The following is a 13,853-nucleotide window of genomic DNA, read 5'->3' as shown; positions in this document are numbered from 1 at the left end:
GTTGCCCCAGTATGTGGATAGGTAGGGTGGATGTGGGTGTGTACACATGTGTAAAGATGGTCCTCCAGAGGAAGGGTTGTATCTGGTGGTTCTGGGCTCAGCCCAGATCTCAGGACTGGGCTGACAGCAAATTCTCAGGGTTTTCTGTGAATAGTCTGCCTGGGGAGCCACAGTGACCTTGAGAGGCAAAGAGGGGACCATAGAAATAGCAAGTGGAAAAGAAAACCTTGTTTGATTGAAAAATGAAGCATGGATCCCATAAATTGTCCTGCTGTGAAGCATGCGGAATCTAGAAAAATCCTGTTTCTTTTCCAATGGCCTTTAGAAGGTAGGCTTGATGTCTGCAATGGTTTTGTATGCACTCTTGATGAAGGCAACACTTCTCTCTCTCTCTCTCTCTCTCTCTCTCTCTCACACACACACACACACACACACACACACACACTTACCCAATACTCTCACACCCACACCCACATAGACTCACACACACACTCACACACAGAGAAACTCACATACACGCACACATGCTCACCCATACCCACACACACTCACATACACCCACACACTCACACACACACACTCTCTCACACATACACTCTTACACACACATGCATACACACACACTCACACACACACTCACATACACATTCTCACACTCTCACACATACACTCACACACACTCTCACACATACACACTCACACACACACATGCACACACACACACTCTCACACACACATGCACACATATTCTCATACACACTCACATACACTCACACACTCTTACACACACTCACCCACCCACCCACACACTCATACACACACACACACACTCACATGCACTCACACACTCTTACACACACACACTCACCCACCCACCCACACATACACACACTCTCTCTCACACACATACACTCTCTCTCTCTCTCTCTCTCTCTCTCACACACACACACACACACACACACACACACACACACACCAGGCAGTATCCAACAGACTTTTGTTCACGAATACTTGTGAATACTAACACATTGGTTCCACTTAGTCTTTCTGAACATACAAGGTCAGAACCCAGCGGGTGGCCTTTCAGCACTTTCCTGTCCGGGCCTGCCCCAACCAGCAGCTGCAGCAGATCCCTGAGAGACAAGAGCAGGCTCAGCACAGTCCAGGGCACAAAGAGTGGGTTTCCAAAGGTCCTCGCCCTAACTGGGAGGCCTTGGCTCTCAAACAAGGAGAAGTCTGATGGGAAGGAAGAATGGAGTGTATTTGAACATAAATAAGTAAATAATTTAAAAGGCTCTTTAGGGATAACATTTACTTAACACACTAATTAAGACATTTTTTTTTTGAGTTAAGGTCCCACTATGTAGCCTTCTTAACCGGAACTTGCTATGCAGACCAGGTTAACCTTGAACATCTGCCGGCTTCTGACAGAATTAAAGCCTGTGCTACTGCGCTGGCAACAAGCTAATGTTACTGCAGAGAATTCGATACAATACCCCTTTTCTAGCCTGTAAACTTTAGCCAACAAAACTGACTTTTGAAAAGTAGCAGGAAGGTCTAGGCTGTGAGGCAGGAGAGGTACGGCCATACTTTCTTCTACATGCCCACCTTTCCTGTGACCCTACTTTACCTTGGCAACTACGGGTGTTTGTACTTGTCTGACTAGGGTAAGTCGTAAGTCGCTCTCAGTATCCTCTTCTCCCTATTTTTTTCTTTCTTCCTTTTAACCTTCTTTCTTTTCCTTCTCCCTTCCCAGTTTATTTTCATTTTTCCAGGTAAGGTCTCACGTCTCAGAATAGCCTCAAACTTGCTAGGTAGTCATGATGACCTTAGACTTCTGTGGTGGTTTGAATAAGAATGGCCCTCATAGGCCCATGTCTTTGAATGCTTTATCATCAGGGAGTGGCACTGTTTGGGATTAGGAGGTGTGGCTTTGCTGGAAGAAGCGGATTTGTTGCTCTCGGCCTGCCTATAAATCGGGGTGTAGAACTCTCTGTTGCTGCTCCTGCAACTGTCACATGCTGCCAAGCTCCCCACCATGATGACAGACCGAGCCTCTGAACCTGTAAGCAGTCCCAGAGAAAGGCTTTCTCTTACAAGAGTTGTCACGGTCATGGTGTCTCTTCACAGGACAGGACAGTGACTAAGATAACTTCTGATCATCCTGTCTCCACTGGAGAGCTGGGACAACAGGCTGGTTCGTACGGTGCCGGGCCCTGTACAGGCTAGGTAAGCACCCTGCCATGTTCAGCGTGGGTACTGTGCTCAGCACCTGAATAGCTTTCCTGAGCTACTGCTTATCTGATAGCCTCAAGTGTCCCTCCTGAAACTATGTCACCCCAACAGAACTGAGCCTCAGACTTGAGCCTTTCGATCCATCTGTTAGTATATTTATGGAGGCAGAGAAAACGGGAGCTCAGGCATCACAGCCCAGACTGTTCAGACAGGTGTTCTCCTCTGAGGGTGTACGTTACAAGGCAGGCAGGAGTCAAGTGTAAAATACCTAAGTCGGCCTGGTGGCTCAGAAGCTATGGCCTTAGCAATCTCCGTTTAGGGTTCTATGGGAGATAGGACATTGGCATCTCAGGGAAAGGAGGAGACGCAGGTTGCCAGCGGACAGCAACAGAACTACCCATTTACTCACAACGCACATCCCAGAGCCGTCCTGACATCTACTTGAATGTCCGTTGCAATTGCAGGGAACACACCTTCCTGCAGGTAAGCCTTTGTTGTCCCGATAGTATCCAGGGCGACAACCCTATTAACAAATGAACAAACCAACGTTTAATCTACACAAAGAGAAGAATTAGTTGAAAGCTTGTCACAATTCTGACTGTGACAAGCCTTTTTAAAACCCTGTGACAAGGGTTTTAAAACCTTCTTTCTCCATGTCTCATGTGGATTTCTGACACCACCCACCAGGCGAGTCTGTTGCTTTGGTCAGTTGTGATAGGTCTTTGGGATGGTGGAAATAGAAACCAGCAGAGAAAGGATATGTGGGCATAGGCCCCTCTCCACACGTGGATCCTGTCCACACGTGGATCCTGTCCACATGTGACCCCTCTCCACACATGACCCCTCTCCACACGTGACCCCTCTCCACACGTGGATCCTGTCCACACATGGCCTCTCTCCACACATGGCCCCTCTCCACACATGGCCTCTCTCCACACATGGCCTCTCTCCACACATGGGTTCTTTCCACATGCTCACTGTCTGTAAGGGCTGAGGAGGTCGACAGAGAGGAGGAAAGATCAGGACTGCAGTCCCTACTGGGTAGACAGCTATAGCTAAACTCAAGCTCAAGGTTCCCCTGGTAGCCCACCTTTCCCTCAGTATGGGTTCGGGCTGGTGAGAGGTGGGGTGGAGTGGATATAGAAGCTTCAGTGGGATCTACTCAAAAGTGGCAGTTATTGAAATTATAGTAGTGACACTTACTACTATAAGTGGTCATCAGGAAGCCTGGGTAGAAGGAAGGTGTTGAGTTCTCACATACAAGACTTGACAAAAATTTCTCCCACATATACCGAGATCGTGCCTGAGAGCCCCTGGTTTGATCTTGTTTGGGGGTTAAGTATTCCCTCAGTCAATGCTTTGGTGCCTCCTTCCACTCTCATAACATAGGCTACTAGTTTTTATATAAATAAGAAGTTAATGTTTTTCCATGGGCTCATGTCCTGTTTAAAAGATCCTGTTAGGAACTTTCCAACAGGTTTTTAATCCTAGTACTTGGAAGACAGAGGCAGGAGGATCTCTGAGTTCCAGGCTAGCCAAAGCTACAGGGTAAAACCCTATGTCAACAACAATCGCACAGATAAATAAAAACAGTGGTTTGATTCTTACAGTACTCACTAAGGTCGTTTGGAGTCCTGCCTGCCTTTAGGAAGGAGGCTGAGGTTTAGGGAGGATGGTGGGATGCTGAGGTTCAGGGATGATGCTGAGGTTTAGGGAGGATGGCGGGATGCTGAGGTTCAGGGATGATGCTGAGGTTTAGGGAGGATGGCAGGATGCTGAGGTTCAGGGATGATGCTGAGGTTTAGGGATAATGGAAGGATGCTGAGGTTTAGGGAGGATGCTGAGGTTTAGGGAGGATGGCAGGCAGATAAATTCCTTACATTGGCAGAGCTCATCAATTCACAGATTAAAACTGGGCATTGCCCCTTTTTCCCTGCTCTGAGCTCCCAGATTCCATCTTTAAAGCAACAGGAAGAATCAATATCTCAACATATCTCAGTGTCCTTAACAGCGTATGTGTCCACAAGACTCTGAAATGACAGTCAAAGGGAACCTCGAGATGAGCTGGTCTGTCTCATCGCCCGTGATCACCAAGGCTAGCACATGGACAACTGGAAGAATATGGGGCGCACGTGCCAGCCAGGATCTCCTTCCTGAACCGTCAACGGCAGAGCAAACAAGCAATGAAACAGTGTGTCTAATGAAATGTTCCTTTAAGACATTAGGAACCATGTTTAGACAAAGAGATGTATTGCGATTTTTTTTTTCTTTGTGGGCTGTACAAGAACAGGCCTGTCTGAAGAATTAAAGCATTAAAGAATGTTCTTCCCTGCTAGCTCAGCCGTGAGAGGCATCTGAATGGAATCCAGCCAGGGACGGTGATCATATCTGCAACAAGCCAGCTGAAGCTAACATCATATACCATGTTACTTGCTCAAAATAATTATATTTGGTAAGGGACAAATTATCCAGATGAACAAACAGGTCTCATGAGTTGAAGGTACCATGCTTGGACAAAAGCCTTAATTAAACCTTCTTTGGGAAATAACAGTCTACCACGATCAAAACAAAATCATCCACCTTGGTGTGCTTTTAATCACTAGCAGGAAAAATGCTTTGCCCCATTTCTAGGTCACGTGATTCCTAGTACTTGTCAGGGACTCGGTTGTAACCATTTCGTGCCTCCACAAAGCAAGCAAACACACTTGACAGAAATATTCAGTCTGTTGAAGACTTAACTCCAGATGAAAATTAATGTGTCCTAGTAGTTCACATCAACAAAGAGACTTTATCAGTGGTGAAGTCTGCAAAGCCATTTTTAAGGATAAAATCTCTAGTAACAATTTATATATTACAGATGATAAAATCATGCCCCGTCTACTTTCTAGGTCTACTTCATGAGCCACAGGCTCAATTTCTCTGTAAGTATACACGTAGCAGCCCAGCATGTAAGGAATACTCAGAATTCCTGACAAATCTCGGCCTGTCTATGAGCTCAATGTAAACTTTGATCACGTTTCTTAGCCTTGTCTCTTATCGTTTCTCATGTGGGTAAACTTTTTCCAGGTGACACTTTCAAGACTACATGTGGTAGACTCTTGTCCCCGGCTTGAGCTAGTACTGAAAGGGCACAGAGTTTCATACTATCTCAGTATTCCACAATCATCCAGGTTCTTGGCTGTCTGCGCACTCCAAGGTGGGCTGAAGTTTATGGGGCTTGTGGTTAATAGCTCAGGAGAGCAATCTGTCAGGCACTGCAATAAACTTTGCCACTCACAGCAACTGGGAGGCCATCTGCTCTTCCCCCAGCCCAACCACCCACTCCTTAATAACCCTAACTCTAACATTTCCCACCCCAAAGCAAAATCGAAAAGGAGCATTACCTGGCTGGGTCTAAGCTCCATATAACTTGCTTGCAGATGGTTTTGACCTGGATGCTGAAGAAATGTTACCCTTTGCTGCTCTGAGCCATGCCCCAGGCACTGGCCCAGGGCGGCCCCAAAGATCCACAGCCATCCGGTGCTCCAGGCTGACCACCTTGCTGCGGGCATCCTGATCCCTGGGTGTCCTGCCTGGCTGCATGCAACCCTCTGTGTTCTTCCTCTTATACCTGCCCTTCCTGCAGTGCCCGGGCCTGCCTGACTCAGGGAAAGAAGGCTGTCTGCGGCAGGGGGCCCCACCTTTAAACTTCACACATGAGTCAGCCTACACAGAACAGTTCCACAGCTAAGTGCAGTCTTCTGTAACTCCTGGGAGGTGGGGCAGACGTCCCCTTTTACCCACCTGGCCCTGCAGACAGCACCAGGCGATTAGAGCAGCCGTAATCACAGGCTGAGTCAAGGCAGGAGCCCACACCCTGGCCTCGAGGGTGCTAATCCACCTTCTGCTCTTTTCCTTGGGCTATCTATTTTATATTTTGAGTCAGTTAGAAAAGAGATGGGAGGCATAACCTATGAACCAACTCACAAGAAAAGGAGTTCCTACAAAGCTAAGGCCAGGGAGAGATTCGATGACCTAAAAACACAGGGAGGGAAAGAGCTTTGCTAGTTTATGTGCATTTTGTGCACGGGGTACACAGAACATCACTGCTATCTCCTGCTAATTTTACCAACACTGCTTCTTGTTAGGAAAAGAACACATTGATTTATGACTTCAGATAAAAACTTTGTGGTACGCTTTAATCATGTGAGGCTAACTTTAAAAGTTCAGACTTGTTATGAGATGGAAGACCAGAGTGAGATTTTGTCTTCTGAATCCAGGATTTAACTACATGGGCGTGGCAGGGTGGCAGGGTGGCAGGAAGGGCAGACAGACACACAGCCCTCCTACCAGGAAGGGCAGACACAAACAGCCCTCCTACCTCTCATTTCCACATCTACGAAGCACCTCTGAATGGCAAAAGTCTGTAATGTCTTTGGCACAGTTTGAATCCCTGAAGGTAGTCTAGGGAAATACAAAATCTGACCCAGGACCCTTGGATGATGGGTAGAGAGAACCCCAAGACTGCCACACTGCTGGACAGCAGCCAGGAAAAGCCAGACCCAGGTGGGGCCGCAGGGAGGTGGGAATACCAACCTGGGAAAGTTCCCTACCTGACATGAGTCACCTGTGTAGTCAGGAGGACAGGCACACATCTCCACAAGATGAGCCCTGGGTCCGCTTCCTGTGTCGGAGGCTTCCTCCAGCCCTACCTCACCCAGGGTGAGTCGCTGTGTCTCGGTGAAGTGAAGGCCCCGGATGTGGAGCCCTTCCAGTCTGGACAACATAGTCATCAGCTCTTCCCGGGACACTGGAGCACTGCTGTCTGCATGTCTGAAGCTTCCCTGCATGGGCAAATAGACAGGCTTTCTCAGGCAAGGTCTCTTCCAGAGACAGGGCCCTGGAATGCATCAAACCAGTGACAGCTAGCATGTATAAGGAAAAAAGACTCAAAGGAAGACGGGGGTGGTCCTTCCTGGAACAGTCACACTGGGCTACTCCTGGGAAGGGGTCTCCATGACCTTTGTAAATGTACTTTAGTCTGGGAAGAATACAGAGTCTGTGATGAAGACGCAGGAAGAAAGGCAGCTACATCAGGTAACGGTGGCTAATGTCGTCATTAGGGCAGTATAAAATCTTCAGGTAATGGTGGCTAATGTCGTCATTAGAGCAGTACAAAGTCCTCTTGCACAGACTTGTTTTCTTGATCTGCTACTTTATTTCTTAACTTTTTTTTTGGTTTGTTTTGGAGAGGTTGTTTAGTTCATTCTTCTTGAAACAGAGGCTAGCTAAGTAGCCCAGGCTGGCCAGAAGCTTACAATGTAGCCCAGGCTGGCCTGAAGCTTACAGTTTAGTCGAGGCTGGCCTGGTGTTCATGTTCCTTTTTACCTTGACCTCCAAGTGCTGAGCTTTCCAATGAGACACTATTCATGACTCCTCATATCATTTTTGGTTTGTAATAAGCATGAGTAATTTTATTATTTAAAAAAGCACCCATGGAATGAAATGTACCCATTTTCATTACAGACTCCTTTAGCACAGTAATCTGAGCTATGAGCATGGTTTTGCACAAGTCTGAAAACCTTGCTCATGCTTGGAAACAAAAGCTCTACACAGACCCTCCTGCCCCAGCCATGGAAAAACACACCCTACTTTCTAAGAGTGACTGTCTTAGGAACTTCACATAGTGGACTCACATCCTGTATGCTTTTGATGGCCGGGTTTTTCTCATTAAGAAGTTAATTAGCAATGAGTTTTCTGCTCATAGCTCAGGTCGCCATGCTAAATGTTGTGCACGAAATTTGCACATAATTCATTGTTACACTGTTTGTAATCTTCCACTCTCTGTGGTGTATGTGTCTCAGAGCATGTGTGTCAGAGCACATGTGGAGCTCTGAGGACAACTTGAGGGAGCTGGTCCTCTCCTTCTCCCATGTAGATCCCTGGTATCGAACTTAGGTCCTCAGGCTTGCTGGCAGATGCCTTTACTCACTGAGACATTTTTTTCAGTCCTTCTTCAGCAGTTTGAATATCTTGTCCACCGCCAGCTTTCATGTTACCGAGGGCCCCTTGCATGTGATGGTTGGCACCTGGGCAGTCCTCTGCCTTGTCTTTCTGCATGTGAACTACAATGCACTTGTGTAAACCCCCTTCCATATACTGTATTTAGGGCTTGAGGGTGTGGTGCTGATACATTAATGACTGTCATCAAGTTTGAGAAGTGATTGCTTCTTCAAATGTTTCCTTTCTCTTTCCGGAGTCTCCATTTTTACATTAGGACACTTGAGCTCCTTCAAACACACATCTGCCACCAAAAGACGAAAGGAACAAAGCCATGCAAGCACCGAACACTCTCTGGTATGTTAGCGTTCTAGATCCTGTGGTGGAGTTCTGCACTTTGGTAGCTGGTTGAAACAAGAAGTTTAGTCTGCCATGGTTCCAGAGGCTCCAAGCCCCACATCAAGGTGTTGTCTGCACCAGCTGCGTCAGGAGGGTCACTTCCTGTCTGTAGATAACACAGAGAATTGAGAGAAAGCACTCTCTGATGTGTCTCTCTGTGCTGGTTTATTTTAATTATTTGTCTGTGTAAGCGGCAGGTCTGCATGTCACATACACACATGAAGGTGTTCATGGAGATCAGAGGAGAGTCATGGATCTCCCACAGCAGGCACTACAGGAAGTCGTGAGCGTCCAGTCTGAGTGCTGGGAACTAAACTCGGGTCCTCTGAAGGAGCAACAGTGCCCTTAACCATCCAGCCATCTCTCTAGCACGAAGGAGCGCGAGGTCTCTGCTTTCTCAGGGCATGAGTGATGGATCGCTGGGTAAGAGATGGAGGTGGGAGGAGCCGTGCTGACCAGCCTTCCCGGAAAGTTTCAAGCCAATGAGGAAGCTTTTCTTAGACAAGGGGGAAACATCACCTCAGGAACTATAGCTGAGGTGAGAGACAAAACCATGTAACCATCAAACACTCAAAGGTATGTTATATTCTAGATTATGTGGTAGTGGTTTGCACTTTGTGTGCGCATATACACGTGCGTGCAGCCATGTGTAAAAATCACAACTAAAAGAAATAAAACATAGAACAGGAAGGATCATCAAAAACCTCCTTTGTCTCTCCTTTTACCTCGACCACTTGCACTCTTCCGTGATGCAGCCTGTCTGGCCGTGGGTCCGCGGGTCCCTTATGGATGATGGACATGTGTTGACTCTGTTTAAAGGGAAGCAGGAATGCATTAGAGCCTTAGCGGGGTCCTGAGAGGTTCCTGCTGATGTCAGAACAGATTTCGCTGTGTCCACGGCCTATGAGACTCCCGGCTCTAAGCAGCTCGGCTCTGGTGGCTTAGCGGCACGGAAACAGGTGAACAGTAGCTAACGCGCTACATTTTCACAAACACAAAAACTGTCTTGACCAAAAGTGATTTTAAAATATGGAGACAAAAATCTGAGCTGGGGAGATAGCTGGGCAGTGGTCTGGAGAAGCGGGTGCTCTTCCAGAGGTCCTCCGTCCAATTCCAATTATTCCCAGGGAGCTCTACAACCATCGATAATTCAGTCCCAGGGAATCTGATGCTCTCTCTCGTGCACAGACAGACAGGCAGATTAAACACTCACACACATCAAGTGAATAAGTAAATAATGTTAAGAAGATGGGGAAAATGTTTGCTTTAGTCATTCTTCATAGTAAATGTAGGAAGTACATTCATAGATGCCAGCTGGACCTCGCTTTGGAGGCAGACTGCTAAGGAGGATGGGGGTGGATGAAGACATGGGCCCAGGCCTTACAGTACTCCGTGGCCTCATCCATGCCTGGCAGCCCCACCCTAAGTCACACACTGCAGCCCAGCTTTCTGTGTTGATTCCAGACCCGGAGGCAGTCCATTCATGAGAGCAGAACATTACCGAGGCTCACAGATCACTTCATACCTTAATCTAAGGAACAAGGCTCTTAATTACAGTGGTTTAAAATAAAGCGACCAAGAAAAAAAAACATGTGAGCCTAAATGATTTCTACATCTGCAGGTAAATCCCTACCTCCCAGCACCTTCCAAGCATGTGTGCAACTAGGCCCTCTGCAGTAAAGATTAGGTACAGCAGCTTCAGCTATGAGATGGCGGACATACAAAACCCTGCCCACCTGGGACAGACTCATCACACAACAGTTTTTCCTTATTCCAGCCTAAAATCTTTGTTGCTTCATTATGACTTTGCTCTGCTAAGGCTCCTTGAGGGTTTTACAACAATTCGATACATTGGTTTCCTGGTCAAAGCACAGCAGTGCAGTTCCCAGTTTACAGTGCGTGGGGCCCAGAAACCTTCCAAGAAGCTGGAGCTGCCAGCTCAGCAACTAAGGCAGACATGCAGATGGGACGGGGCTCTAGAGGATTTGCACAGCAAGTGTGAGCCCCTGGGTTCCAGCTCCAGCAGTCCTGCTTCCAAATTAAGCAGAAACAGTCAGCTGTGGCTCCCTAACTCATATTCCAGGTTTTGTCCTGTATTGCAGAGGTACCACAAAGAATGGGCTCAAATCATTTTTGAGAAAATAAACTGGAAGATAAAACCAGAAGACGTGAGGTGGTTTCAAGGGTGAAATATAGCTAAATGCATTGGAAGGGGAAAGGAGGAAGACTTTGGGCAGACGTGCCATGTGCCTAAGCATTCTGTGTTAGTGACTTCAAACCATCTGTCACTAATTGATCTAATGTCCTGCACAGCCCAGTTGTGGCCACTGCTTCCTGCCGCTCAGGCCTTAATACGTACGGTGAGCTGCACGTCCGGTTGCTTGTCCAGAAGAACCATGTCTTCAGGTAAGCCAAAGGACTTGGCTTGGTAGGTGAGGTAGCCGCCGTACGAGGACACCTGAAATTGAACGAACAAGTATCAACTACACTGGACAAGACCAGGATGCCCGGCAAAGCTGGGGGCTCTCTAGAAGGTGGGACTAAGAATGTGCCACCAGCTCCTGCTTTATGCTATTCTACATTCCTGAAAACCATTAATACAAACGTGTGCTTTGTAATTAACTCTAGGAGCTGGAGAGATGATTTCGTGGTTAAGAGCACTGACTGCTCTTCCAGAGGACCCAGCTTCAATTCCAGTACCTGGAAATCACAGCTGTCTGTAACTCCAGTTCCAGGAGATCTGACACCCTCACACAGACACACATACAGGGAAAACATCAATGCACATAAAATTAAAATAAGTGAAAAATAAAAATAAAGAAATCTTTAAAACTTAACAATGTACCTTTATTTAAAAGAAAAACAAGCAGTCGTAGTAAAATGAGTAAAAAAATTTCTTCCTCCCATGATGACTATTATTTCACTGAGAGAAATGGGTATATCAGTTGCAAAATAAGCCTCTAAAAATAAATTTTCAAAAAAAAGTCCCTTTACAGCAAATGGTGACTAATGCTTATTTTATTATAAATTTTCCTGGAGAGAGAAGCCATGGTCAACTGCTACCTCAGAGATACAGACTGGGCCAGCACACTGTGACCCTGGTGGCAGCAAAGGGTCACGGTTCCTGTTAGCTACTTCACTTCTGCCCCATCTCACCCACCACTGTAGTCACTGGGAGTGAGAGTGGAGGAGATGCTCTGGGGTCCTCGTCCCTGGGAGCTCTCCTAGGACCTGTGAGCTGACAAGTCACCCCAGAGCCATATTCACAGGGTCTAGACCCATTTCCAAGGAACATCTAGGCTCATCTCACTGATTTTAAGCAAAGTCTTTTTGACAGGCTGGGGCAGCTTTTAAAATATGTGGATTCTGATAATCCTCTCTGAAAGCTGTAGTGGCTTGAATTAGAAATGTCCCTGACGGTTCGTGCATTTAGATACTTGGTCCTCTATTGCCCTGCCGACTGGGGAGTTGTGGAACTTTCAGGAGGCACAGGCTTGCTTCGGAAAATGCTATCGCTAGGCATGAGCTGGGAGAGGTCATGTCCTTGCCTAACAGCTCACTCTCTGCTTTCTCTGTGTGGCAGGGGATGTGTTCCCTCAGCTTCCAACTCTAACCATGTCTCCCCCACCATTATGGCCTCTTGCATTTGGTCGTGGTGTTTGATCGCAGTGACTAACTTCTGTTAAGCTAATGTGCAGAATGAAGCAGAAATGAGATCCTTTTACTTCCAAGGTTGGGTTGTAAGATTATGGCTTCTGTCTTGAGTTCTTTCATTAACTCTCTGTCTCATTCAACTTGCTCAGTTACTTTGTGGAAGCCAGACACCATATCACAAAGGTTCCTCTAGTAATCTAGGAAGGTCTCATGTGATGAGGACCTGAAGTTCCCAGCCAAAGATAGCCTTCTAGCAAGCACGGCAGGGGCCTTAGCAAGCGAACCTTCCAGCTCCACAATGACTAGCCCTGGATAACATCTTGTCCATAACCCCAGAGACAGCTCTGGGCCATTGACTCCTGGATCCCTGAGCCACAGACACTGCACAACACAGTCACTTGTCTCCTTTAGCTGCTGCACAGCAGCGAATGGCCAAATAGGGTCAAACAAGAGAAGCAATGAAAACGTCAGAGCTCAAAGTTTTTCTTCCAGAATTAGAGATGTGGAGCCAACACTGAGTTAACTCATGAACATTGAGTTAATTCCCATGGCTGATAATTTTATCCATCTTACCTACATAATGGAGCTTTCAGAGACACCCTGATATTTGATATCAAATATGAATTAATGACACCCCATGAGCTGGGCCCTGTGCAACCCACCCTTTCTCACATCTTCTGCTGTGCCTAACTTGAGGCCTTTTATGCAGAGCCTGAACTTCTGTACTCAAATCATGGCCATGGTCTTCTATGATCATGTATGTGGCTCACTTACAAGATCTTGGGAGAGCGCTGTTAAATTGCCTTATTCTGCTGTGTGAGCCAAACTGCCACAGGTCCTGCGCTTCTTCAAATAATCTTGTCAGTTTTTAGCTTCTGTTCTCCTGACAAAAACCTTTCTACTTTAAAACAAAGAATTCTCAACAGAACATTTGAAAGCACCTGGCCCATTTGCAACAGATATTATTTAAATGGTTTAATATTTTCCTAGAGGAGAATTCCTTGGCAGGAAGCACAAATCAGGAAAAGCATCGTGGAGGACTTCCTTTCTGGGAATTAGTGGATGCGGACCACACGAGGGCCTTCCTCAGCCCTCCTTGGGCGTCTTCTTCACTGTTGCCTAACTTTATTTCTGAACGTTAATCACCTGAACTTCTAGATGCTTCCTCTCTCTGAGGAAAGGAGGATTGTGCTGAATGACAGCTGAGGCCACAGAAGGCCCAGGAGAGTGTCAGATATCGTTACCTTATCACCGAGGTAGGATGGAGGTGCCACCCAGGATGCACTGTGCACAGGCGATGGCAGCTCCTGCAGATCAGCAACCATGCTGTGGCTGCCCGGGTTGAAGGACACAGGGACGTCAACTCCATCTGCTGTCTCCAGACGCCAGCCCATCATGTCTACAAACTAGAGTAGAGTACTTGTGGCTTTTAGAGTGATTGTCTACATCACTCTAAAATGATCTGCATCTCCAGTGCCAGGGTGTCTATTGATAGCCCTTTCTGTCTGCTGAGGGCACCTGCACTCATGGGCACACATACGACATATACACAAGTCATAAGGAAATAAACCTTTAGGTGATGAGGT

General features: G+C 46.9%; 1 protein-coding gene across 1 annotated transcript in view; it reads right to left on the bottom strand.

Annotated features, from left to right (window-relative positions):
• LAMA3 (laminin subunit alpha 3) overlaps window positions 1–13,853 on the bottom strand; it is a gene marked incomplete at its 5' end in the record, with an annotated part of 209,094 nt that overhangs the window by 63,409 nt on the left and 131,832 nt on the right. The window contains 5 exons of the mRNA XM_080919740.1: window positions 2,645–2,758; window positions 6,828–7,058; window positions 9,339–9,422; window positions 10,973–11,071; window positions 13,512–13,673. Coding sequence (XP_080775866.1) covers window positions 2,645–2,758; window positions 6,828–7,058; window positions 9,339–9,422; window positions 10,973–11,071; window positions 13,512–13,673 — 690 coding nt within the window. The remainder of the gene's footprint in view (window positions 1–2,644; window positions 2,759–6,827; window positions 7,059–9,338; window positions 9,423–10,972; window positions 11,072–13,511; window positions 13,674–13,853) is intronic.

Source organism: Micromys minutus (genome assembly GCF_963924665.1).
Source record: "Micromys minutus genome assembly, chromosome: 8".
NCBI classification, from domain to species: domain Eukaryota; kingdom Metazoa; phylum Chordata; class Mammalia; order Rodentia; family Muridae; genus Micromys; species Micromys minutus.
Note: the sequence above shows the minus strand (reverse complement) of the source record. Positions and strands in the feature narration are given on the sequence as shown.